General features: G+C 33.1%; 1 protein-coding gene and 1 long non-coding RNA gene across 2 annotated transcripts in view; both read left to right on the top strand.

Moving 5' to 3' along the window:
- The window catches only part of LOC139516643 (uncharacterized), a 681,292-nt gene that overhangs the window by 289,816 nt on the left and 365,040 nt on the right, over window positions 1–26,436 (top strand). The window lies entirely within an intron of this gene.
- On the top strand, window positions 6,324–8,271 carry LOC139516623 (GTPase IMAP family member 7-like). Its single transcript, XM_071306823.1, has 2 exons — window positions 6,324–6,439; window positions 6,945–8,271. The coding sequence occupies exons 1-2, from the start codon at window positions 6,424–6,426 to the stop codon at window positions 8,105–8,107; spliced, it is 1,179 nt and encodes a 392-aa protein (XP_071162924.1). The 5' UTR covers window positions 6,324–6,423; the 3' UTR covers window positions 8,108–8,271.

The following is a 26,436-nucleotide window of genomic DNA, read 5'->3' as shown; positions in this document are numbered from 1 at the left end:
TGAAGAGCATTGAGGATCCAAAATTCCAAAAAGTTGTGCCAAATACGGCTAAGGTAATCTATGCCTGGGATAAGATGATATTCAAAAATTATTTTTATTCATATAGTCGCTTTTTGAAATCCCTATTAATATTCTCTCATATACAGTTACGAGTAGAAGTTGTCAATTTGGGAAATATGAAACTGCAATTTTATGTTTTGACTGGTATAGTGAAAATAATTGTATGAAGTTTAATATTACATATTCGTTACATAAGTGTGTTACTTTTTGTTATGTTCTTAGCTGTCTCTCGTTGATGGAAGATGTTCGTTGATTTTCTGCGGTTGCATGTTGTATCGACTATTATTTGTTCGTGTGTTTCTCTGTGATGAGTGTTCTTGCATGTGTTTGTGCTGTATTACTGTCACGTAATGAATTTTTTTAAGGATATTTTTTTAACATAGTCTTATTAGCGGGAGGTATGTCTAGCCATAAAACCAGATTCAACCCACCATTTTTCTTGTCATTTTTCTAAAAACAAATCATCGAAAGGTACGAAGTCCTTGTTGATAAATATTCCGTATCAACTTAGCTTATAATACACGATGGTCGTGAAGTGTAGATTCTGGGTTCTGACGTTGTTTATCGTTTTAATAACGTTTAATATTATTCTTTTATTTGTCCCAATGATAATCATTTTACTGTTTATATAGGCTGTTTTTGGTTATATTCATTAGAAGTGACTGTACGTATTTCTCCCTTATTGTGTTATTGTTCGAATAATTTTGGTATTCTTATCTTTCATTTTTTCTAATGTGCTTTGTCTATATACCTTTTTGTGTTTCTTTAATACACATGACTTGGCTCTGTACTTATATATCCCGTTCTTGTTTTATTTTTTTGTGATAAATTTGTATTCTTGTCTTTATTTTTGCTAATGTGCTTTGTCTATATGCCTTTTTGTAATTCTTTGATGCATATGAATTGGCTCTGTTCTTATACATCCCGCAATTGTTTTATTGTCTTATGATATTCTTTGTATTCTTGTCTTTCAATCTTGCTGATGTGCTTTGTCTATATGCCCTTTTGTTCTTCTTTGTTACATAGATATAGGAAGATGAGGGAGGTATGAGTTCCAATGAGACAAAAGTTAACCATTATAGGTCAAGGTACGGTCTTGATAGTGATGAGGATTGTAACCCAATGTTGACTACTGTACCCCTGTTTATTTTTGTTTCACTTTAATGTTCCTGTTGTTCCTTTTGTTTAGATCTTATAGTAGATGTTTTTCTTTAAGTTTTAGTTTGTAACCCGGATTTTTTTTCTCTGAATTGATTTATGACTTTTGAACAGATGTTTACTACTGTTGCTTTTCTTTCAATAAGTGCTTTTTATCTTTAGTCTCAAAAGAGTAATGTTAAGCCTGCGGAATTCAAATAATTATTTACAGCAGAACTTCGATATATTTAACAAAAAATTCACAAATTGGGAAACGCAATTAGATGACCCAATTTTCATGAACTCAGCGGTATTATTTGTAATTATGGCACCCTCAACGGAGTTGGAGTGACATATTGTTATTGTTCGTTTTTTTTGTTTTGTTATATTTATTCTTCCACACTTTTTTGTCCATGCTATTTCTCAGAATTGGCCCGAACAATATTGATGGAACTATACCATAATGTAGACCACTATATGAAATTGTGCAATCGGGGTATGGCATCATCAAGATGGCTGCCGTTGCCATAAACTGAAAAAATGTGAAAAAAATTGCAAATTCTTAATCTTTCATTATAAGACCTTGCTGGATGAAACGTTATGGTAATGTTTCTTGGTATGCCCTGATATTGTGACAATATTAGGAAATTCCAAAATGGCCGCCATTGTCATGGCAACAGGGCGAAAGTTTAACATTGGCCCTATGGGAAAAAACATTGAAGCTGCATATCCTACAAGAATATTAGATCAAACCTTCTACAACTTAATGGATATGTAACATGGCATGTCCCAAAGTGGCACCTGTCTTTGAAATTTTAGAAATGGTACCACTTACCATAGATATAGCAAAAATTTCTAAAATTTCAAAATGTATGAAGGAATTTTACATCATGAATTATTAGTACTGTATACGATATCCCATGTATAGTCCAGTCAATCTAACATAAATTTGAACCTAACCCGAAAGTAATTGCAACAGAAGAATTTTAAGTTTTAATCTTAAGCATTATACCCCAAATATACACAGAAAAAAGTCCCATAAAATTAACTTGAGGAAGACTAAAAAAATCACCATTTAAAATTCCTATGGAGAGTTGCATTGAAAAGGGAGATAACTCTTGCCAAAAAGGCAGAATTATCAATAAAAATTGATACAAAATTATAACTTTTTATCTTCTATCAAGCTATAATCTAGATTTCGTAATTGATTATTGAATTTTTCAACATGTCAACGTGAAGAATCGCAAATTTAATAAAAATGATTAAGCATGTATTCTTCTTTTTGTTGTTTAAAGTTTCTTTAGATAAGTAAGTTGCTGAAAAAATATAATGTACAGATATATACAATACCAAATTTTCACATTATTTTTTTCAAAATAGTCACAAAGCTTCAAATTTGCAATTTCTTTGATGAAAATGCAAGAAAAAAATAAAACTAGCCATAACACTTTGGTTTTGTACATTTCATGAGCAGAAGATTATATAATTTAGTCAAATACAAACTTACAACCCCATCAAAGTATCATACTTTACATAGATTTCAAGAAAATCAACCAAAAACAGACCAAAAAAGACTCATTTTTGCAAGAGTTATGCCCCTTCAAATGTTAATTTCCAAAGGACATTAAAAATGCTGATTTTGAGTTTTCCTCAAGTTAGATTTTATGGGACTTTTTTCTGTGTATGTAAAGGTCATAATGCTATAGATTAGAACTAAGACATTTTCTGTTGCAATTAGTTTGAAGTTTAGTCTTAGTTTGACTGGACTAGTTGTAATGTTCACTGTTTATTTATATCAACAATAATCAAAGCCCATACCGCAAAGTCAGCTAAAGAAGGTACCAAAATGATAAACGTAAAACATTCCAAACGAGAAAACTAACGGCCTAATTTATGTACAAACGAACGAACGAAAAACAATAATGTAACACATCAACAAACGACAACCACTGAAATACAGGCTTCTGACTTAGGACAGACACATACATACAAAATGTGGCCGGTTTTAACATGTTAGCGGGATCCCAACCCTCCCTCTTACCTGCGACAGTGGTGTAACAGATCTACATAAGAACGAACTATGCAAATCAGTTGAAAAAGGCTCAACTCATCAGTTGGATACAAGTATAAATACATTTAACAAAAAAACAGAGTGGACGTGGCCGGGTACTTGTATATCCCTACAACAAAAAGATACTAAGTACTGATATGAGAGTACTCGCAGTTACTGACGGCTGGTTCAAAGCCACTTATAACTAATAAAAAAAATATCATGCATCTATTTTTTGCATTTAGGTAAAGATTGAAACAAACTGTGATTAAAAATAGAATGATTTACTATTATTGGATAGTAACAATTGTCCATGAAAAAAGAGTCATCTTGACCTAAATAATTCTGGTTAAGATACATTCAAGTCATAGAAGAATGATATCGTTTAGATCGCACTTCTTTGATAACAATAGACCTTGAAAAAAGTTGGTCGCCTCGACCTATATTTTGCGCACGATTGGTAAATATTGATTAAAATTTGTGTTAAGGTCCAGATGATAGCAACAACACACAAAAGAGGAATGCTATTTGTTACTGAGCACTTCTTTGATTTCAATGAAAGTCCACCTAACAATCTTGTCACCATAACAGGAGCACAAAAAACGACACTCGTTATATTGTAATATAATTATAATAATGGAGAAATACTAGTATTGTTTTACTGTGAATTCTCCTCGTTGTTGTTATTGGCGTTCTAATTCTTCTCACTGACACATATAAGCTTGTCTATAGTCTGCGGAGTTCTGTTATTTTTGCTAACAACGTTTTTCCATATCCCATGTTAGGATCAATGTAAGAGGTTGAAAATTTCATATCTGATTATTTTTCGTTATCTGGAAAGTTACTTTAGACGATGGACTTTGATTGTTTCTGTGGGGCTTCTTTCTCCTGTGTATGGATCACTCACGGGGTAAAAATTTGAAAATTGTCGAAACTTATTTAACTTTTATGTATAGCATAGTCCTTATTATATACTTAAAAGGATTAAATTTCACAAAATATTTATTTTGCACTAAACATTGCTGTGCCATGCCTTTTTAGAATAAGATTTGTTTAAGTAAAATTATATTTCGAATAACATCGCTGACCAACATTAATAAAAACAAAATGCAATAAACAGTATACTTCTGACAGATATTTGGTTCTACTTGAAAAATATCGGGTAATAACATAAATTATCTAAATTGCAGTCCCCAGTAATCTGAAGATATCTATTTAGAGTTGAATGATCAGAAATGCACAATAATATATGTCTATCAATATATATGTTTTAATACGACCGCAAAAAAAAAATATGGTCGTATATTGCTTTCACGTTGTCGTCGTCGTCAGCGTCATCCGAAGACAGATGGTTTACGGATTATATCTTTTGTATAAGTATATAGAAATCAATAAATTTTTAACACAAGGTTTATAACGACTAAAGCAATGTTGGGATTGATTTTGGGGGTTATGGTCTCAACTGTTTATGAATAAGGGACCAAAAAGGGGGACCAAATAAACATTTTAGTAGTTTCCAGACATTAACTTGTGTTTAAGTGTATGGTTCTCTCTGAAATTATACCACAAGTTTCCATACAACAAAGGGGAGGTTAGAATTGGCTTTGGAGAGGAGGGTATGGCTCAACCCGTTTAGTAATTAGAGGAAAAAATGAGGAGAGAACAAGGGTTTCTTGGTTAGTGGCCAATTAAAACAATTTGAAACCAGTGTAAGGAAGGTAATCCAAATATATTGAGGTAATCAAGCATAATGTTTGATTTGTTTACTACCTCCCTTACACTGCTTTAAAATTATGTGTAAAGAAATTTTTTTCTCATATCAGATTTCAGAAATTAAAAAGAAAATTTCTTCATATGTATTTTTCTCCGCAAGAAAAGTGGGGGATACATTATTCTTTTCTTTTTCGGGTTGGGGTCAATATGCAACAACATAGTGCAGTTAAAAATGCCCTGGTGTGGAATAAATATGCGGTAAATTGATCATACCTCTTAATTTCCTTATTTTAATCAGTTCTAAATATTGTATACTGCCTTAATGATAACATAACTTTAATTACTGTTTCAATTTATTTGCTGGGCATTACCAATTATGGATTCTGAAATTTCCACTAAAACAAACCGAAGCTTACCGCATCTGAACCACCACCATGACATACATCAACCATCATCATCAACATCACTAATCATCACCTTAATCAACAAAAAACGTATAATGTTGTGACCACTGCATATAATGTTGTGACCACTGCATATAATGTCCCGACAACTGCATACAATGTTTGGACCACTGCGTATAATGTTGTGAGCATTTAATATAATGTTGTGAGCACTATATATAATGTTGTGAGCACTGCATATAATGCTGTGAGCACTGCATATAATGTTATGGGCACTGTATATGATTTTGTGAGCACTGCATTTAATTTTGTGAGCACTGTATATAATGTTGTGACCACTGCATATAATGTTGTGACCACCTCGTATAATGTTGTGACCACTGCATATAATGTCCCGACCACTGCATATAATGTTTGGACCAATGCATATAATGTTGTGAGCAGTGCATATAATGGTATGAGCACTGCATATAATGTTGTGACCACTGCATATAATGCTGATCATCATCATGGCGTTCCATACAATTGCACCTTTTTTTGTTTACGGTAGACACTTTTATGGTTAATGGTCTTTAAAAGTTTCAACTTTATACAGAAACTTGGTCCTTTAGTCTTTTAGTTTTGAATTAGTATAAATCTTGCATTGTATAAATTGTATGAAAAAGTTCAGGTACACGGTGGAGCCTCTTGTTGAAAACGGACATGTGATTTCATTTCTGTTTTTACATTTCACACCCATCAAATTACAGACATAATTTAGACTCACACAATAAATCAATACACAAGTGTTTTTTAAAGACATTGCGTGGGAAATAGATTGGAATTTGAAACGGAGAAAATGTCGGTCAGTGGGATGTCTTTCGTTTTGCTATCGTTTTTCAATATTTTCCCCTTTTATTGTTTATTCTCTTACTCATTTCAAAGTCACAGTCTGACGTACGCTTACTATTGGCTTGACGTCATGTTTGAAATCAATGCGTGACGTAATGTAATAACGGGAATTTCCAAAATATTAAAATAAATTGAGCTGTAAGCTTCATACTCAACTCAGTGGCATACATGATGGCAACCCTAGGTGAGTGTGATTTATTTAATCGTGAACACAACATAAAAAACGAATATATTATTGAATTTGATATTTTAATAATGTTGGCATCTCATTCGCCTGTTTTTAACTTTAAAGCACTTGTTCAAAAATACTCTTTACGGATATTAGGTATATAATAAAACATCTCAGTGCTTGAAAATCTCTTTTTCATTATTTTTAATTTTTTGTTCAATATGTGCATATGTTTGTGGCAAGTTGTTTACCATAAATGATGACGAAACAAAATGGAAACAGCACTCTGAAAAGCCGAAAACTAAATATTTGAGAAAAGAACGACGTTTAAGATACACTCGGAGACTGATAGTCCCCCAACAGCGATATCGACCAAGTGCTGTGAAAAATAAAAATACTTCATAAATATCATGCGTTTTAAGCGCTTCTCTGCTTTTACCTTCATCATTCGGTTGATATCAGTAGCATATTTTTCATTGACTAATACATGCATTTAGCTCATTGTTTTAAAATTTTACAGGAAAGGAATATCCTTCTGATGATGACCTGGCGAACGAGCTACGCATAGTTCTGATAGGAAAAACAGGATCTGGGAAAAGCGAAACTGGGAATACTATTCTTGGTAAACCAATTTTTGATGCAAAATATAGTGGCTCTTCGGTTACAAGAAAATGTCAGATGGAAGAAGTTTTTCGCGGAAACAAGAAAATTGTTGTCGTTGACACTCCAGGAGTCTTTGACACAGAAATGTCATTAGAGGAAACGAAAAAAGAAATCACCAAATGTATAGGGCTGACGTCGCCTGGGCCTCATTGTTTTCTTGTTGTCATTCAAGTTGGAAGGTTTTCCCCAGAGGAGAGACAAACATTGGAAACTTACTTAAAAATGTTCGGCGAGGGAGTTTATAGGTATTTGATAGTTCTGTTTACAAAGGTTGATACGCTGCCTGGTGATCATAGACTGTCTCAAAAGTTTGACAGTTTTCTAGAGAATATTCCCAATGATTTACAAAGGTTTCTAGACCTTTGTGATTACAAATGCCTGCCATTTAATAATGCAGCGAATGGGAAAAAAAGAAAGAAATACTTTCACCGACTGTTTGACTTAATTCAAGCTACTGTTGGTAAAAATGAAGGAGAATTTTACACCAATGACATGTACAGAGAGACAGAGACGATAATTCAAATGGCCATAGAAAAAGAAAGAAAGGAAAGCAATTATGTCAATGTTGACTTCAGTAGATCAGCCGATAAAATGACAAAAGAGAAGAAGAGAGAAGGACATGGAGTTCAAAACAAAGATAAACAAATTCGAGCTCTTAAACAGCATCTTGGAAATGGAATTATGGAGAAAGGGGAACAATTGTTAAACGGCGAAATTGAAATAGACACTGAACTTGTTGGAGAGATTGCAAATTTGGATGTTGCAGACTTAGAAGGAGTAGCAACCGTAGCGGGAAAGTTTTTAAGAAAATGTACAAAAGATGATGTACAAAAGAATTTAGGGAGAAAAGATACTGCACAACTGCGCAAGACCGTAAGAAGGCAAATTGAAGAAGGAGAACCAACCATATCCCACCGACTCAAAGAGGGTGTTATTTCCTTTGTATCGACAATTGCAGACGGCATCGCGAAGGAGTTTCCAAATTACATAAAAAGCCTTTTTGAAAAAGGTGGAGAATAGAGAGTAATTCAGTCCGAAACAATGTTTTCGTATATATGTAAAATATTTTGATCTTTTTTTACGATTCAATTACGACAAAAAAAAAAAATAAACATTTATGGATTTTTGTGTATGCTTTGATGTTTCTTGAAAATAAAATAAAAACTATCTAAAATATAACATAACATCATCGTTTTAGATTGCACTTTGTAAATACAGCTGTTTCTCAAACCACGCCTCTTTTGGGGAGATCTTGAATATTCAAAGAAAATTACATACTGGTTTACAGTAATGCTCTCTGTGTTCCATCTCATGTAGACATCACTTGGGAATGTAACCAGTAAATATACATGTGTGTATTGTTTACATTGAAATCTGTGGTAAACTTTCATTCGAGGTAGAGAAGTTCTGGGCATATTAACGTTCAAAATATGCCACACAGTCCTATATTTTGACCACCTTTGAAAATAATTGTGGTGCATATGAACTTTCAATTCTAGGATAAGATTTTTTTCAACTTTAAGTAAAAGTGGTACAGTTTTAGCCGTAAAAGGAGTTCTTTACATTGTCAATGTTTACAAAAATGCAACCTTTAGGTTGCAACGTTACTGGTAGATCTCTCAAAGTCTATTTAATTTATTAACATCTGATCTGATCTTGAAGTTATTTTGTTTTCGCTAATGCCATAAACACTTGGCTATCATTACAATAGTATGTTGAACTTTTAGTGTTCATTTGAAGAGTTTTGTCTTTGATATGTCTTTTGGGGATGGATCGTTTTCGAGATATAAGCATTTATTTTCGTGCTCACTGTAACAATACCTTTCACAACGTGTATATATGCCATCAGAAAACAGATTAACATGTATATTATTGTCAAATGAAAATAACACTATATAAATTTGCGTCATTTACCATCAACAGGCGAACAGAACCATACAATACAAGTTTAAGCTTAGAATGTATAAAAATTGGAGGTTTATATGACGACCAAAATATAGCTATAGAGAATACCTTTAATCCTATAGAGACAAAGATAAACTATGCCTTAGACGAGTTGATATCAAATGAGATTTTTTTCTGATAGGTTTGCAACGGAATTTAGTCCATCATTTTGCAATTTAAATGGAGAAGTAGGATATCAAGTTAGCCTTAAACGAAACAGATATATTTTCCTTTGATTGTACATACTCCATTACCAAAAGTTAATACACGAAATATATCAATTTGCATATCATGAGTCTCAACCAATTGTTGTTTGACATGGGTTTATATCCCATGTATTTATGGTGTTAGATTCTTAGTAATACACTGACGAGACAGTCCCGATTCTAAATGAATTTACTCTTATTTAATGAAAAATATGCTGTGATATAAATTTTCAACAGCCTATTGACTATTTCAACATTGATATTTAGTCAGTAATTTGGTCTTGGTTTATGTTATGAACGAATTGTATTAAAAAGTCTGTATGTAGTTTATTGTCATTAAAACTTTAAAATGGATATTTTACATGAATATGCATACACTGTTAGAAAATGCCTTACATACAAACCGTATTTGCTGGTGCTACCTAAATACCTTATAAAAGTTACTTACAATATAAAATTAAATATACGTATTTGTTACATTTGCTTTTTTTGCGGTATACGACTGTTGCCTTTCGATAGCAAGACAAAATGATGATAATCGATACATGTAGCCAAGCAAAACAATGGGGAACTAACCAAAGTAGGACATGGTTTTCCAAAATTATTCAGATTGCAACAATCAAGATATAACTGATGCAATCTTACAATCGAAGTAGAGGAAGTTCTTTGTTTGATAAACTTTGCCGCGTAAAATATTTCTTACTGTTTGAGTTATTTTTGCATTTTGACAATTATGTCACTAAATATTTGAGAATGTTTTTAAATACTTGGACCGTGTAATCCAAGGACAAAAAGTGAATGATGTCGACACAAAATCGTTGATCAATAATACGGTTATTTACAAACTTCATATTCTAAATTCGCTGTTTTGACACATTTAAAAAAAAATTGTTAATCATCTCACACAGCCTACTAAATATTCCTTTCTAACATATTTTACAATTGTATGTAAGGTCCACATGTAATTATCTCTTTTCTAAAATGAAATTGTTATTGATTCGCTTCTTAAATAAAACTCACAAGAAGATTGCGTTTAAAAAGAGAAATAGGGTCTACATGGACACACATTTGGTTTTATAAATTGAACAACTTATCTGAAGCTTGGTCTTTAATACTAAATCTTGATCTCGATTCAGTGGTCTTCCAACACATAGGACAATGATAAATTATGCATTAGAGGAATTAAAACTGTCAATTATACGCTCTGAGGAGTAGTCTGGAAACACTGAAGACACAATCTAACAATTGAAAACAACACATCCATTATTTATTAACTTTCATACGAAATAACATGCAAAGTTGGGACTACGAGTGTCAACCATCTGGTAGAACAAATTCATTTAAAAGACTTAAACATATCCCCACTATAGCTGTTATTATTGTACCCTTTTATTCAGGAACACAGTATAAAATTGAAGAACGTTTTGATAATGTCTGCTCAGATTTTGTTGTTAAATTCGATGCCCCCTACATGATGCCGATCTCTCTGCACGTAAAAGACCTCTTAGCAACTATTTCAGAGGAGGATAAATTTTGAACCCAACCCAGCTTAATCTAACATTCGAGTGGCAGACATATATTTGATCATTTAACATCGCAAAATCTAAATATTGTATAATTTGTGATTTTGTATTAGTCCTGAATTTTCAGGATATATATTTGCCACTGGACGATCAATTTCAATCAATCAATCATCGATCGAGCGTTTGGATTATACAACTTATTAATTCTGTATTTTCAATACCTTATATTAATCCCAAACCAATACAGATGGAAAAAAAACACATTATAAATTTAATGTAACCGAAGCTTTTTTCTGGATCAAACCTGGAAAGCAAAGGATGAACACATACTTGACTTAAATGACATATCAAGAACCATTTTTAATATTGCTTTCAGAACTAATACAAAATTATATAAAATCATATTTGAATATGACGTCTCATTTGAAATTATGAGGGCAACCTGAACACTTTGAAGGACTATAACTCACCCAAAGTGATCTAAAAGTAAAATAACAAAAAATACCAAGCTTCTAGGAAGATTCAAAACGGAAAATATCTAACAAAATGGTACAATTAAAACCTCAAACACATTAAACAAATCGAAAACATCTTTCATATTCCTGATTTCGTAAAAGTATTTCCGTATGTAGAAAATAGAGGATTAAACCTCTCAAATTGTTAATAGTAAGTTATGCATGTTATTGGAATTGACAAGAAGACAAAATTTGCTTACCAAAGATTAGATTACGTACAATTCAGCTTGAAACAACCATAGTTTTTATTTTCCAAAGCGGTCTTCTTTACCGCAATTAGTTTTGAATGTATAGCAAAAATGGCCATATTAAGTTTTGAATTTATGACAATAAATGAATGCTGCATTTTACAGTCAAATGACAGGTTTCATTTATTCTAGAAAAAAAAGACCATGCCATAATGTGGATCCTTGCTGAATTTTAATCTTATTGGCTTGACTCTAGAGGTGTAATAAGACTGTTTGAGTTATACCTCGAATATGACAAATGCGGTCATCTCAGTACCATAATCTATCACAACGAGACAATTCTAATTGATTTCTCCCACCTTGGTACAATATGGCAGCAAAATACCATCTTCGTCTTCATATGGGATATATATTTCCAAACTTATTAGCTACTCAGAGTTTGCAGCTGATACTCAGACTTTATAAAACATCACCAGTGTCTGCGTAGAAATTTGATGAGCCAGGTTTGCCAAAATGTTGTTATTGTGTCAAATAAGGATTATAACACAATGTTGACTACTGTAAACCGGGAAATGTTCGCGCCGTCTTTATTTCGCGTTTTATGAACACAATCTAAATTCGCGTCGCTTTGAATTCGCGATTTCCCTGTGGCTTATATAAATATTTTCACAAGGGATATATAAAGTGAAAAGCTTTACATGTATAGTAAATCAAGTGATAAAATTAAACAGAAATCTTTTGTTTTCGGTTATTTAATGTTAAAAGAGATTAAAAGTTGTGTCTTGTCTGCTTGTAAAAACACATACACAAGAACAGAGAAGACGAGCTAATTAAGAGTGAATTAAATGCTGTCAGGATTGATGGTTATTAATCGATCTTTGATATGATTAATCTGTGTAGCAGATTCAACGAGGTAATAATTTTATAACTGATTGACAGGTATCATTGACACATTTGTAATGAGTGCTGTTTATGTAATAATATCGGTAGTGTCGCTTGCTTGTGATGTCTTCAATGCTTATGAAATTAACTTGAGAGTTAAAGTAACGATTTCTTACATTGCTTTTTATTTAAACTTTTTTAAAGTTTTAATTTAAGGTTATAACTTACAGTTATACTTAAAGGTTATAAGAAGTACAGGCTCGATCTGTCGTCGGTAAAATCCGTGTTATACAGTGGTCCCCTACATATCCTATTCATTTACGTATACATTTATGGTATTCATCTTATGAATAGATTTTCCTTGAAATTTTCGCTGTCGTTTTATATTCGCGTTTCAAGTCTTACTGCGAAAATAGTGAAAATTAAACTGCCGCGAAAATTTCCCTGTTTACAGTACTGTACACCAAATTATGACATTGTGTGCCAATTATCTCTGTTTGTTTTGTTCACATATCGGTATCAATATAATGGAAATATATGAGAGTGTCATTCAAGTTAGAGGTTTTGTAAAGCTATAAAACCTAGTCTAATCCTCCATATTTTAGGTTACAAGGTTATCAAAGCTTGTACACATGTAGAAAAAGAGTGAAAATTGATTGGATAACTTTCAGGATTTGTTATTTTCTTATATGCAATGAAACATTACGTACTTAAGTACTGGACAGGATAAAACTTTGTTCATGACAAATATGTCTTTATTTGACACAAGGATAAATTCTGCACAATATTTTTTAAAAATGCAAATTTTAAATTTATATATATATATATATAATCTTAAATCAACCCTAATTCTATCTTAGTTTTGAGATATAGTTTTAGTCATTCTAATGTGGCGTCATTTTTGTGTTGTTTCAGAATTTCAAGTGTGACGTAATTTTTGTGCCTTTTCACCACTTCGTATGTGACGGCACTTTTTTTCACTTTATGCGTTGAGGCCTTGAAGTCGGTTGTGACTATTTTTTGTGTTGGTTTATGTATGTATCCGGATTTGTTTTCTGTAATTAGTTAATACTTCAGTTTTATCATGTATATCTTTTATATTCATTTGATAAAATTTAATGTTTGCAATAGAATAAATTATTCTAAATAAGGCCATGGTTTTTTAATTTGTTGGTTTACGGATTTTTCATCTGAAAAGGTCGGGTCGGTCGGTCGGAAAAAAAAAAAAAAAAGTCCCAAAAATTACTGATTTTTAAGGTAAATGACTAAATTGTTTATAGTACCCTTTTGATATAATTATTAAATGATTTCTGTATACCACTATCATGGGATACCCCCAAAAAAATCAAACAATGTTTCAAAACAATATTTTAATATTGTCAAATGTAAATGTCTTTTTAATGCAATGTCAACATCTTTATTAATGCAATGTCAATGTTTTTACACTTCTTGTGTATTTTAAAAGACTGTTTTTGAAATAAAATTGTTTGTTTATCTCTTTTTCTTGTTTGTTTTAGTGCATTCCTCACTGCTGGTCTCTTTCCACCCTGGAAGCATGTGTCGCATATAGGTCGAACGATTCCATATTCTTGTTTAAGGTTCTGTATTTCTTGGTTTGTGATCACCTCAGTATCACCACAGAAGAAACAAACTGGTGTATTCAATCCACTTACATCTGAATAATAGGTAGTTTCCATTTCACTGTTACACGATTGACCTTCTCTGACATAAACAGTCTCTTTCATGACTCCATCTGGAAATAATGGGGCCCCACAAGTAAATATGAACTCTTCTTGTACCCGCTCTATTAATCTCATCTGGTCTATAGTTAGACGCTTGCCAGAGTACACTACTCTCCTCTTCCCACATTCTCTGCAAATAATAAATGATCTTGCTCTTGCTGCTACAAAACCTCCTTTGTGACCAAGATCTGCTGATGTAGGGACGTTTTTGCTGACTAAGCTGGGTCTTCCAGAATCATCTGTTTCTTCTCCATAGACATCATCAAAAGACTTGTATTCATCACTATCTTTCTGAACTGGGACAGGATCTGGCAGCCAGTGTAGATTATCAAACAACTCTTGGGATAGACGAGGGGGATTTATTGTGCAATAGGCACAGTTTCCACACTTCTTTATTTGGTATGTGTATTGTCTTTCTCTGGTGTGCAAATCTATAAAATTCTTCAGACATTTAAACTTTTCTATATCCTTTTTCGTCTTCAGTTTTTCAATTGAGAGGCCTTCATCCAGGTGGTCAAGAATACTCAGCAAATGACCAATGTCTTCTATATCATCAATATTTGCACTTTCGTGCATGTTTACATTCCTGTCCTTCCACTTCAGTCTACTGAATCTGTCATCAAGTTTTGATATAACATGTTTTGTTGACTGTAATAATGCAGTTTTGAAATCTGGTTCTTTCTCGCCTATGTTCTTAACTTTGGTCATTGAGCCGTTTCTCTTCATCTTTCTTTCATAGTCTTCTATCATGTCTGGTCTCTCCAGGGCTACATTTTGCAAAGCGAGATTCAGCAAACTCATTATTCTCTCTGCTGGATTGGCATAGCTAGCCATTGGTGCTGTTCGTGCTGTGACCAGCATGTCCAAGTCTAAAGAAATAAATATCAATATACAGGCTAATTGCACTGACCAAAATGTAGACCTGTGATCTGGACCGCCATCTGTGTACATAAAGAGTAATGGTACATCAAGATTAAGGTCCCCTGTCAGAGTACGAAGTATGTCAACTGATTCAACAGCATGACGTATAGCTGTTGAAGGCTGAAAGATTTTATCTTTTAAAGTTACAAATACTTGCCCCTCGTAGAAACTGTCCCGTCTGTTATCAGGAATATCAACAGAAAAAAGCACAGATGGAACAATTCCACACACATGAAAATCATGATCGAGTGCAACTAATGATCCACCCCCAAGTGTCAAAGATCTGTTGTGAGGTCTGACTCCAGTAGATAATGGCTGAGAAGGTTCTCCAACTGGGACAATGGCCTTATCATCTAAGGAAATAAATCTTGCATGTGTTTTCCATCTAACAACCATTTCTTTAAATAAACTGTACTGATGTGCCGCAAAGCGTTTGTCTTCATGTTGGCCATGCAAAAGTCTTTGTTGTACTGCAAATTTGACTTTAAACCTCCCAGTATAATTTGCTGCATTGTTGTGAGTTGGACTTGGTGGCCAAAAATTGTACCTTATTGTAGACAAACTTGGAATGCGGGCTTCGTTTGTCAAGCGTGATGCTATCTGGTTACGTAAATCAGATAGTGATATAGCACAAGGCATGTACTCATGGTCAGCTCCGCGTCTTTCATGTACAACTGTCTTTTCATTCAGAAAGGATTCCAGCTCTTTCCAAAACGGCTCCAAATCTTCACATTTTGGATTACCATTATTTTTCTTAGATCATATAAAAGGTCTGGATCGTCAGCATCCATTATACTTTCTATGACTCTGATGTCGACATTCTCTTGTAAGGAAGATTCTGGGGCTGTATCATCATTTGTCAAGAATCTGTACATCTCCCGTAAAATATCTGGTTTAAGTCCTGTTCTGGTGTACCTGTCAATAAATGTTTTCCTTACCTGTCTTGTAGAATAAATAGGAATTTCTTTTCTGAGTTTTTCAACTGCAGATAACTGTTTCATATCATTTCTAAGATTTTCATCTTCGGGTATCCGCCAAAGAAAATTCAGATTACCCATATAGTTTCCATGTTGATAGGTGTAAATTGAAACAGGAAAGGTCAACTTCATGTCTGTTAGCCACTTCCTTCTATCATACCTGTCTTCTGGCTCTAAATCAAACATACTAACTGGTTCATAGACTTCTATCTCTTTCAGTTTTTCTTCCACTTTCTTATACTGATCTTTTGACTGATAATTAGGACTGCTGTATATAGTACGGATGGCACTTTTATCTGTAAGGGATCTGACTGTGGTCTCTGACTGATGATGTGAAGCTGTTCTTTGCTTCTGATCCTCTAAAAATCTGTAGTACTTCATCAAAGATTCTATCATTTCTGTCCAGCTCTTTTTTAACTCAGACATCTGACTGTTTAGAAACCATGGATACATAAGAACATCTGACATTATATCAATGTGTTCTTTAAGACATGCGGACGTCATAACAGGTGTCTTCTTCTTCTGTGATCTCCAATCATAGTATCCTTTCAGATCACTGAATATTTTTGGGATGTGTATGCCTCTACCTAACAGTTTGTCATGGAAGGGATCAATATACCATAGGGTATCAGTGAGTGTAGAAACAACTCTTTTTCCAACTGTTTCTACTTGTACAGGTGTAAATCCATACTTCTTCTCAAACATCAACTTTAGAACATCATTGTAAAGTCTGTCCTTTGCATTGACTGGCTTCCTGTAAGAAGAAAATGTCGACCTACGTGTACTTTGTGTGTTTACTTAAAATAATATATAAATCCTTGATGCTCCACAGAGTCTGGAAGTTGTCACTGAAATAAATTTTATATACAGGAAGACATGCAGAATGGGGTGTTAATATCCAAAAATGAAACAAACAGATGACCTCTATAAATTAATAGCTTAATAAATCACTTAAATACAAGTGGACAATGGCAATATAAAAATTACAAAATGTGGGTGTAGCAATGGTACTATTGCTCAAAGAACAAAGGAATATATGTCACAGTACATTCTTCAACAATGGTTAAAATTTATAACACATTGAAAATATCGAGGCTAAAACAGATCAAATATAGCAACTTGTGAAACAATTTAAAGCTTATTTCCTAATGCATGTAGAATGAAACTTTGGTTAGCTTGCTTGCTTTATTTGTATATTGAAAATCATTGGGATAACACCCAATTAAATTCAAATATGATATATATACAGGTTTAACTATGCCTATATATATATATTGTTTAAAGATGTGAATCTTATTTACAAAGCTTGTATAAACAATTATACAAACAAAGCAAGCAAGCCAACCAAAGTTTTGCTTTACATGCAGTAGGAAATTAGCTGTAAGAAAAACATATGTTTGACAGACAGAAACATTTAACAAACAAAAAAATCAAGTGAGTACGAAAATCAACCACTGAGCTTGGACCAGGCACTTACTTATTCCTTGATAAATTCTTAATTTTCATAGACTAGCTAAAAGATCTGAGCTTGATATAATAAAAATAATCAAACACTTGCTTTCATTATTTCATAATTGGCCAACTTTAAATTGTATAATTTTTGTTGTTGGGTTGCTGTTTATTGACGTATACCCCCATTTTCCATCATACATAATATTATAATTTGTTGATGGTTGGTTTATATGTCTAGCCTTCTAAATATCAATTATTCCTATAATCAGACTACATTTTATTTCATGCAGGTCTACATTTGAACATGTAAATCTTTTATCAATGACCGTAAAAAATAACACAGTTTCAATATTTATTTCCAAACATATAACATGTACATTTCATGTACGACCTTTTACCTTTCTTCTGGAAATTTGTCATATCTCCTACGGGCAGTCATCATAATTTGAAAAGCATTTGTTTTTTCTGGACATGATGTTGACTTTTGGGTATCTGTGTCTTTCATCACATGCAAATAATTGCATTTAAATAAATCAACTATAACTGTCATTGGGGTATTGGAATCGGTAACATCGGTTCCATCTTTTTTGGCCGGTAGTCCTTCTTTCGATATCCAAATGGATGAGCATTTTTCATTTATCAAATTTTAAAGGAAGTCTCCGATAGTCTGGTCGTCTTCCGTTACCTTAACTAGTTGTCTTTCTCGTTTAGAAGGATCCGTTTCGTCTATGACGATGACATACATTGTAAACAACTGCGTAATGAAATGTGTAAAACTATATATCTTACGGAATGGTGACAAAAAAATCAAAACGATCTTACTGTAACAGACAATTAACATAAGTTTCGTTTCGTAAAACTATTTTCGAAAAATACATCTCATCTCAACAGCGATTGGCTAGATTTAGATTGTATCTATTTAGAACAAAACAAAACGATCGGTGTTGAAAATAGCACAGTTCGAAGGTAAAATTTAATAAAGCCGATACTTTTTTTTATTTTTATTTCATGGCTACCGCATTTTATAGGGTCGGCGGAAATAAAAAACACGAAACTGCGATTTTATTTTTTTTACCAAAATCCGAAAAATCGGGTCGGCGGATCCGTAAACCAACAAAATAAAAAATCCTGGCCTAAGAAAGATGTTCTTTGTTCCCAAGCTGAAAACCCTAGCCTTATTTGGCACAACCTTTTTGAATTTTTGATCCTCAGTGCTGTACAACTTTGTACTTGTTTTGCCTTTCGAACTTTTATATCTGGGCGTCACTGGTAAGTTTTGTGTGGACTACGCTTTTCTGGCGTATTAGATTTTAAACCTGATGCCTTTTGTTAGCTATTATTCATGTGTTTCTTTGTCTAATATGTTCTCCTATTCATTTGTATTGTAGTCCTGTAATATTATGTTGTCATTTTAATGTTATATTCAACCTAGCCATTAAAGTGCGAGGTTTGGCATGCCACAAAACCAGGTTCTACCCACCATGTCAGGAATATGTTCATCCGTCCGTCTGTGCCTCCGTTCGTTCGTCCGTCCGGTTAAAGTTTTTGGTCAAGGTAGTTTTTGAAGAAGTTGAAGTCCAATCAACTTGAAACTTAGTACACATGTTCCCCATGATATGATCTTTCTAATTTTAATGCCAAATTATAGTTTTGACCCCAATTTCATGGTCCACTGAACATAGAAAATGATAGTGCGAAGTTCAGGTTAAAGTTTTTGGTCAAGGTAGTTTTTTATGAAGTTAAAGTTACATCAACTTGAAACTTAGTACACATGTTCCCTATGATATGATCTTTCTAATTATAATTCCAAATTAAAGTTTTGACCCCAATTTCACGGTCCACTGAACATAGAAAATGATAGTGCGAGTGGGGCATCCATGTACTATGGACACATTCTTGTTTGTCCATGGATTTACGAGTTTTGAACAGCGGTATACTACTGTTGCCTTTATTTAACAAAGACTAATAGGGGGAAAGAATGGTGGTATTATACCTAGATGATCTACTTCTTTAAAAAAATGCGACAAGATTGCCAATGAGACAGCTATCTACCAATGCCAAATGAAACACAAGGTTAGCAATTAATTCACCGTCACGCCTTCAAAAATGTTCAAAAATAGGTACCAAGATTTTAATTTAGTATGCCAGACGCGCGTTTCGTCTACATAAGACTCATCAGTGACGCTCAGTTCAAAATAGTTAAAAAGTCAAAAAAGTACAAAGTTGAAGAGCATTGAGGACCAAAAATTCCAAACGTTGTGCCAAATACGGCTAAGGTAATCTATTCCTGGAATAAGAAAATCCTCAGTTTTTTCGAAAAATTAATAGTTTTGTCCTTACGACATAGCAAGCTATAAAATGCCATGAAATGAAATGTACAAAAGGTCAAACGAAATAACTAACGGGATGATTTATGCACAAGAGAATAAAATAAAAACAAAATTCCTATATACCACCAAGAAATGCAACAGTAGTATACCGCTTTTTTATTTTATGAAAAATAATATAAGCCCATGTATATCTTGACTTGCGTAGTGTTTGGACAATAAAACATAAAAGTACACTTAAAATAACTTGTCGTCGGTGAGTAAATAATATGACAAGGAGTATTGAAACCATCACAGTTGTTTTGTTGCTTCAAAGTTAAACCTTTCTGCGTCTTCTGTAAATGTTGTTTGAGCGTTGGATGCATACGTTAATTGTTGATTTATCTAGTTTTTTATGCCCCATTTATTGGAATTATGTTTTCTGGTCTCTGTGTCCGTTCGTCCGTCTGTCTCGCTTCAGGTTAAAGTTTTTTGTCGAGGTAGTTTTTGATGATGTTAAAGGCCAATCAATTTGAAACTTAGTATACTTGTTCCCTATGATATGATCTTTCTAATTGTAATGCCAAATGAGAGTTTTTACTCCATTTCAACGGCCCACTGAACATAAAAATGATAATGACGTGTAATAGGGACATTTTCTTGTTTAAAATGTTTTGATGAATTCGAATTTATTTTCATTTGCAATTAAAGCTGTCCATGCAGAACTAGGTTGAATAGATGATTCCAGTCTCTAAAAATTCACAAAAAGGGAATGTACATTTTGTGTATTAATAAATGTTTAAAGATATGCAATTTCCTTTTACGTTTCGGAAAGTACAAGCAAATAATGAAACAAATAAAAATAGCTTTGAAGGTTGCATATATACATTACAAGTACATATGATATCTCCGCAAATTATATAACGACAATATTGTCACAGCTTAAATTGACCTTGTTTCAGCTAAAATTATCAAAGGAACATTGTTGCTGGAGAAGGTAAACAATAATGTTAAATAAAAACAGGAAAACCAGTTATTGCAATTCATATTAACTATGACCTTTCTGAACTAAAACGTTTTTATTTTTTATTTATATTTCTTTTGGTCGTGTTAAATACTGCTAGGTGTATCATGTAATGAAATTGAGAAAAGAAATGGGGAATGTGTCAAAGCGACAACAACCTGACCATAGAGCAGACAACAGCCGAAGGCCACCAATTGGTCTTCAATGTAGCGAGAAACTCCCGCACCCGGATGCGTCCATTAGCTGGCCCCTTAACAAATATGTATACTAGTTCAGTGATAATTGACGTCATACTAAACTCCGAATTATACACTACACAAAAAACTAAAATTAAAAACCAAACAGGACGTACAAAGACCAGAGGCTCCTGACTTGGAACAGGCGGAAATCTATTATTTGATATAGTTTGGTTGTAAAAAACTTTATACTTTTGTTGATTTGTTCCAAATAAGTAACAAATTAGTTCGGATGAATATTTTTGTGAACTTTTTTTCTTTATCGTCAACTGTGTATCATCTTCATCAATTTACTTTTTGTAAATCAAAGAAGTGGGTTTTTTTTTTCATTTCTTGGTTATTTAGAAATTATTATGGCAAATCGTCAGATTGATTTAAAAACTGTAGCAACATGACAGTGTCACAAAAAAAAAATGAAATTTAAAAATACTAGTATTAGTCAGTGTAAATTTTCAATTTCGCTTGCAATGATCTTCCCTTGTACTTTTTATGTGTAGATGCAATTTTATCATTTTTCAAAAAATATTGTAAAGAAGAGTAATATCATTCACTCAGAAGGCTTATAGTTTGAACATGTACAGGTCAATTTAAAAGAGAGACGAAAGATACCATACTCATAGATCGGATATAAACTGACAACGCCATAGCTTAAAAATAATAGCCAAATCACAACTTTGCTTTAGGAAATGGAAACATTAGTTTCTTCATAATTTATAATCGGACAATTTTCAAAAGGTTTGTAATAAATTACCGAAGTACTGATATCGGCGCCATTGGATACTGATAGTCCACCAGCATAGGTAAAGCATGAAAATAACTAGTTTTAAATGTCATGCGTCCGAAGTGCTTTTCAAGGATTCACATCCACCATTATATGTACATTTGTTTTATTCGTTGGTTTTTATTTCAATACTATCTTAGCTTTCCTGCGCTTTTATTTGTTCCCTGATAAATCAACACTGGCGTAATACGACAAAATAAGTTAAAGTAGCTATACATCGGATATCTTACTTCGTTAAGTAAATAAAACTACCCATGAAAACAAAAGATACTATGGTAATCAGGGTTATTTTTATCTTTTTTAGGTGCGGATATAAATGAAAGATGGCACCGCTCACTTCTCGTATTATTAATATCTGTAATTAAAATAAGGCAATTAAAAAAGTGGTCCGCAGATTTAATTGTCATAAAATTAGACGCCTTTTAAAGACGGCGTTTGCATTTGCGCCAATTTGCATTTCATTTGCGCCGATTTTTTCCATTTGCACGGATTGTTTTAACAGGTAAATTACAGGTAAATTACGGGTGAATAGATATAACAAGATGTGGTATGAGTGCCAATGAGACAACTCTCCATCGAAGTCATGTTATTTTTCATATATCATTATAGAACTCTTCCGTAAGCCACTTGTACAAATGCAATGAATTGTCAATCATATAATGTATATAACTGTTGTCCCCTGCTCACCATGGGAAGATGGAAGAAGGCCAACAAGATACATCTCCAGACTTTTCCGTGGCCGTACCCGTAGGTCTTTAGCCTCTGTCTTTCGGTCAACTGCCACATGGTTATGCTCGTTCTGTGTTTTGACAATAGTCAGACCATCAGCTGAATCCATGGTGACTCTAGCATTACACGATTTTATGGTACTTTGTAAAATATGTTGTTATGTTTCAGGACACTGACCTTCCGATGTATATAACAATCGATGATCAAAGAATTGACTCATCGGCTCGTTTCAGAACAACCAGATGTTACCAATTGAAAAGTACATGTACAAGTATTAACTTACCTGTAAATTTATTTAATCTAATAAGAAGCAAATATTAAATCGACACAAATAAAAAAATGAAATCGGCGCAAATTAAAGAATGAACATTTTAAAAATCGGCGCAAATGTCATACCCCCGTTTATAATCACAGATAACCAGATGTATTGCATTATGATGTACATGCTTTCGTAGAATTATTTTCTTATCTCTTCTCATGTATAGTTATCTTCGGATATTTTATCTGTCTATTATTTTTGTGAAGATCGGTCAACATCGACTGTTTTTTTTACGTTTCAATTTATAAAAAAACATCAAATATACTTTCACCGCTGTTAAAACACTTTGACTTAATCCACTTCGTCCCATAGGGGACATAGGGCGACCACTGTAGCTTTCCATCTTTTCCTGTCCTTTGCCAGTTTCTTTGCTTCACCCCATGTTTTCCCAATTTTCTGAAGATCAGATGTTAAATCTCTGCGCCAGGTGGATTTTGGTCGCCTTCTTTTACGATGGCCCTGAGGATTCCAATCTAGTGCCTGTCTTGTTACATTTATGTTGCTTTTACGAAGAGTGTGTCCAATCCATTTCCATCTTCGTGTTGTTATCGTTCTTTCTATTGGCTCTTGTCTTGTCCTTTTCCATAACTCTTTGTTGCTGATTGTGTTTGGCCACTTGATTCAAATGATGTTTCTTATGCATCTGTTCATGAAAACTTGTAATGTTTTTGTAGATGCAGCTGTCAGTCTCCAAGTTTCTGACCCATAAAGAAGAATAGATTTTACATTTGAATTGAAGATCCTGATTTTGGTGTTTGTTCTGAGCGCTTTGCTCCTCCAGACTGGTTTTAGGATAGCAAAGGCTTGTTGAGCTTTTCTTTTTCTTGATTGGATGTCTTCATCTGTCCCACCTGATGTACTTATGACACTTCCAAGATATGTAAACTCATTGACATCTTCAACTTCAGCATCTCTCACTTTGGTTTTGTTAAGTTGGTTTTTGTTTACCCTCATAGATTTTGTCTTTTTTGCATTTATGTAAAGTCCTACTTGTTTTGCAGTTGTTTCAAACAGATGATGAACAAAAGTAAGAAAAAAAGTACCGGCTATAGTTTTGGTAATGATAATGTTGACAAGACATCTGGGCATACAATACCAAGTAGTTCGGTATAAACAAATAAAAAAACAAATGATTAAAAAAAAAGTCCATGTGAAAGTATGCGTTGAAATAACGAAGAGTTTAAAACGGTCAAGAATGTTCCTCATTTGTGTGGGAGTTTTCTTTATTTACATTGAAATAAGTTCCTGCTTACCAGCTTGGCTTACTAAAGTATAGAAATTTTCGTCATTGAAATTTCTGATATAACATAGCATTATATTCTGATTCATGCTTAACATATTTCACGTTTGAGCGGGTGTTTATTTTGGGTTTTTGTCTCTCTCTCTCAAAATAGATTTATTATTGTCGGTTAAAAGTTGTCCTGTTGTAGTATGAACTTAGTAATATCTATACTACTAAAGAAAGAGATTTCATTAAGCCGCATCTCCTTTGAAACCCTACAAAGTCTAAGAATATAGTCCCTAGTGTAAACAGTATATAACTTGCATGTTTTATTTGATACACTTTCCCAATTTATTTCTTGATATGAAATGCATGAAATATTAAGTAGGGGGATGTAATTACATGTTAAAAAAATTTGGGTGCTGAATCTTTATGTAAAGTAGTGATTTGGTCCAGTTGAAAAAGGTCAAATTTTTATCACGTCTGAAGCTGTCAAACTGAATTTTACACCCCCTTAACACAGAATTGTCAATATTTTGAGTTAGAGCTGGTAGAAGTTTCTATAATTTTGATATTATTTGTCTCCGTGGTAGTACACTACACTGTGAACATCTTTTTTAGAAACAGCAGGTGCGATTTTTTTAATTTGAATTTATTGTCTAAAAGAAATGCACTACGAAATAACTGTGTTCTCGGGCCCTTTGTTATTCATGTGAGACATGCAAAATTATACTTGAGGAAAAGAAAACTTATACGGCAGCTCATCAAACCTAAAATATACATTTTTTACGAATTTTAAAGTATAACTTGATGTTTCGGCGTTATGTGCAATTTTGCAAAACATGAGTCTCATTTAAAAAAAAAGTTTGCCGAATACAGGACAAAGGTTACTAGTATAACAAAAACTATCTGACAGATGCAACAATTTTGTTTTTAAATTTATACAAGATTAAGAATAGATAATTATATATAAGTACGATTGATATTTTCAAGTAAAACAGTTACAAATACGAATAAATTGAGATATAGTTATTCTACAAAGGAAAGGTAAGATTTATATAATAGACAACATACAAGTTAACGTTTGAGGTATAAAACGAATTGATAAAAGTTTTTTTTAGCTTCAATTTATAAAGAAAATAATATTTGTAACATCTATTAAAGAAATCAAACAATAAAAAAGATAGAGAAAACCTTAAATCTATACCCCCCCCCCCAATAATGTTAATTAATTCTTCCAGAACAATTTAAAATTAACGTTTCTCGAGCTGTCAATGGGAGATAATTCTATTTCAAAAGTTTAAATTGTCAACTTTTTTAATGACAATAATGCTTGATCTAAGTGTTCAGTTTACTGTTACTACTAAATGCTATACATATTTGTCATACATTATCATATTAACAAGTGATTAAATGTATATGATTTATATGTGTTTTAAATATTTGTTATATTTGCTAAGAAAAGTTAGCTTGCCAGACGTTTGTATTCCTTCCAAGTTACTATCTTGTGCGCTCAAGTTGTAATTTTATTTAGGCATGTCACTTCAGGGCTTCCGTAACTAACAAAATCCCAAAATATTTATTGTTTAGTAAATAAACTCATCATAGATACCAGGACTAAATTTTGTATATACGCCAGACGCGCGTTTCGTCTACAAAAGACTCATCAGTGACGCTCGAATCCAAAAAAAGTTAAAAAGGCCAAATAAAGTACGAAGTTGAAGAGCATTGAGGACCAAAATTCCTAAAAGTTTTGCCAAATCCAGCTAAGGTAATCTATGCCTGAGGTATAAATGCCTTAGTATTTATTCATTCTTTACGAACACGTATAATTTATATATCTAAAGAACACGCAGCAGGAGCGGATCCAGGATTTCTAGTTAGGGGGGGCGCAATGTTTTATTTTCGCCGAGCGGAGCGAGGCGAAAAATTTTTGGAGTTTTTTTTTAGGTAAAACTATTGAAATATTCTTCTAAAGGGGTGAAATGTAGATATCTCGAACTATTGTGTGGTAAAATTAGCGAGAAATTAAAGTTTCAAGCTGAAACCGCCTTAATCCACACATGACAACAATCTACAGATAGACGGGCGGACAGACGGACGCAAAGTGAGACGAGACAGATCACAGATGCTCACCTGACCAATATAATTTTCAAACGAAAATTTCTACTTTTACCAGCGATTTTTAATTGTCCTTTCATACTATCTGCTTTTTACTTTTATGATTTTCGGAGGTCGTGCCAGACTTCGCCGTGTTGGCCACAACCAACTAAAACCAGAATGAGATGCATTTACGCAGTTATATTTATTTTCTTGGGATCCCAAGCATACAGTAATACGGTACAGAATTCGGCTAAATATTTAGGTTGCAAGTGAGAAATA

Source organism: Mytilus edulis, chromosome 3 (genome assembly GCF_963676685.1).
Source record: "Mytilus edulis chromosome 3, xbMytEdul2.2, whole genome shotgun sequence".
NCBI classification, from domain to species: Eukaryota; Metazoa; Mollusca; class Bivalvia; order Mytilida; family Mytilidae; genus Mytilus; species Mytilus edulis.
This window is presented reverse-complemented; position numbering and strand designations above follow the sequence as displayed.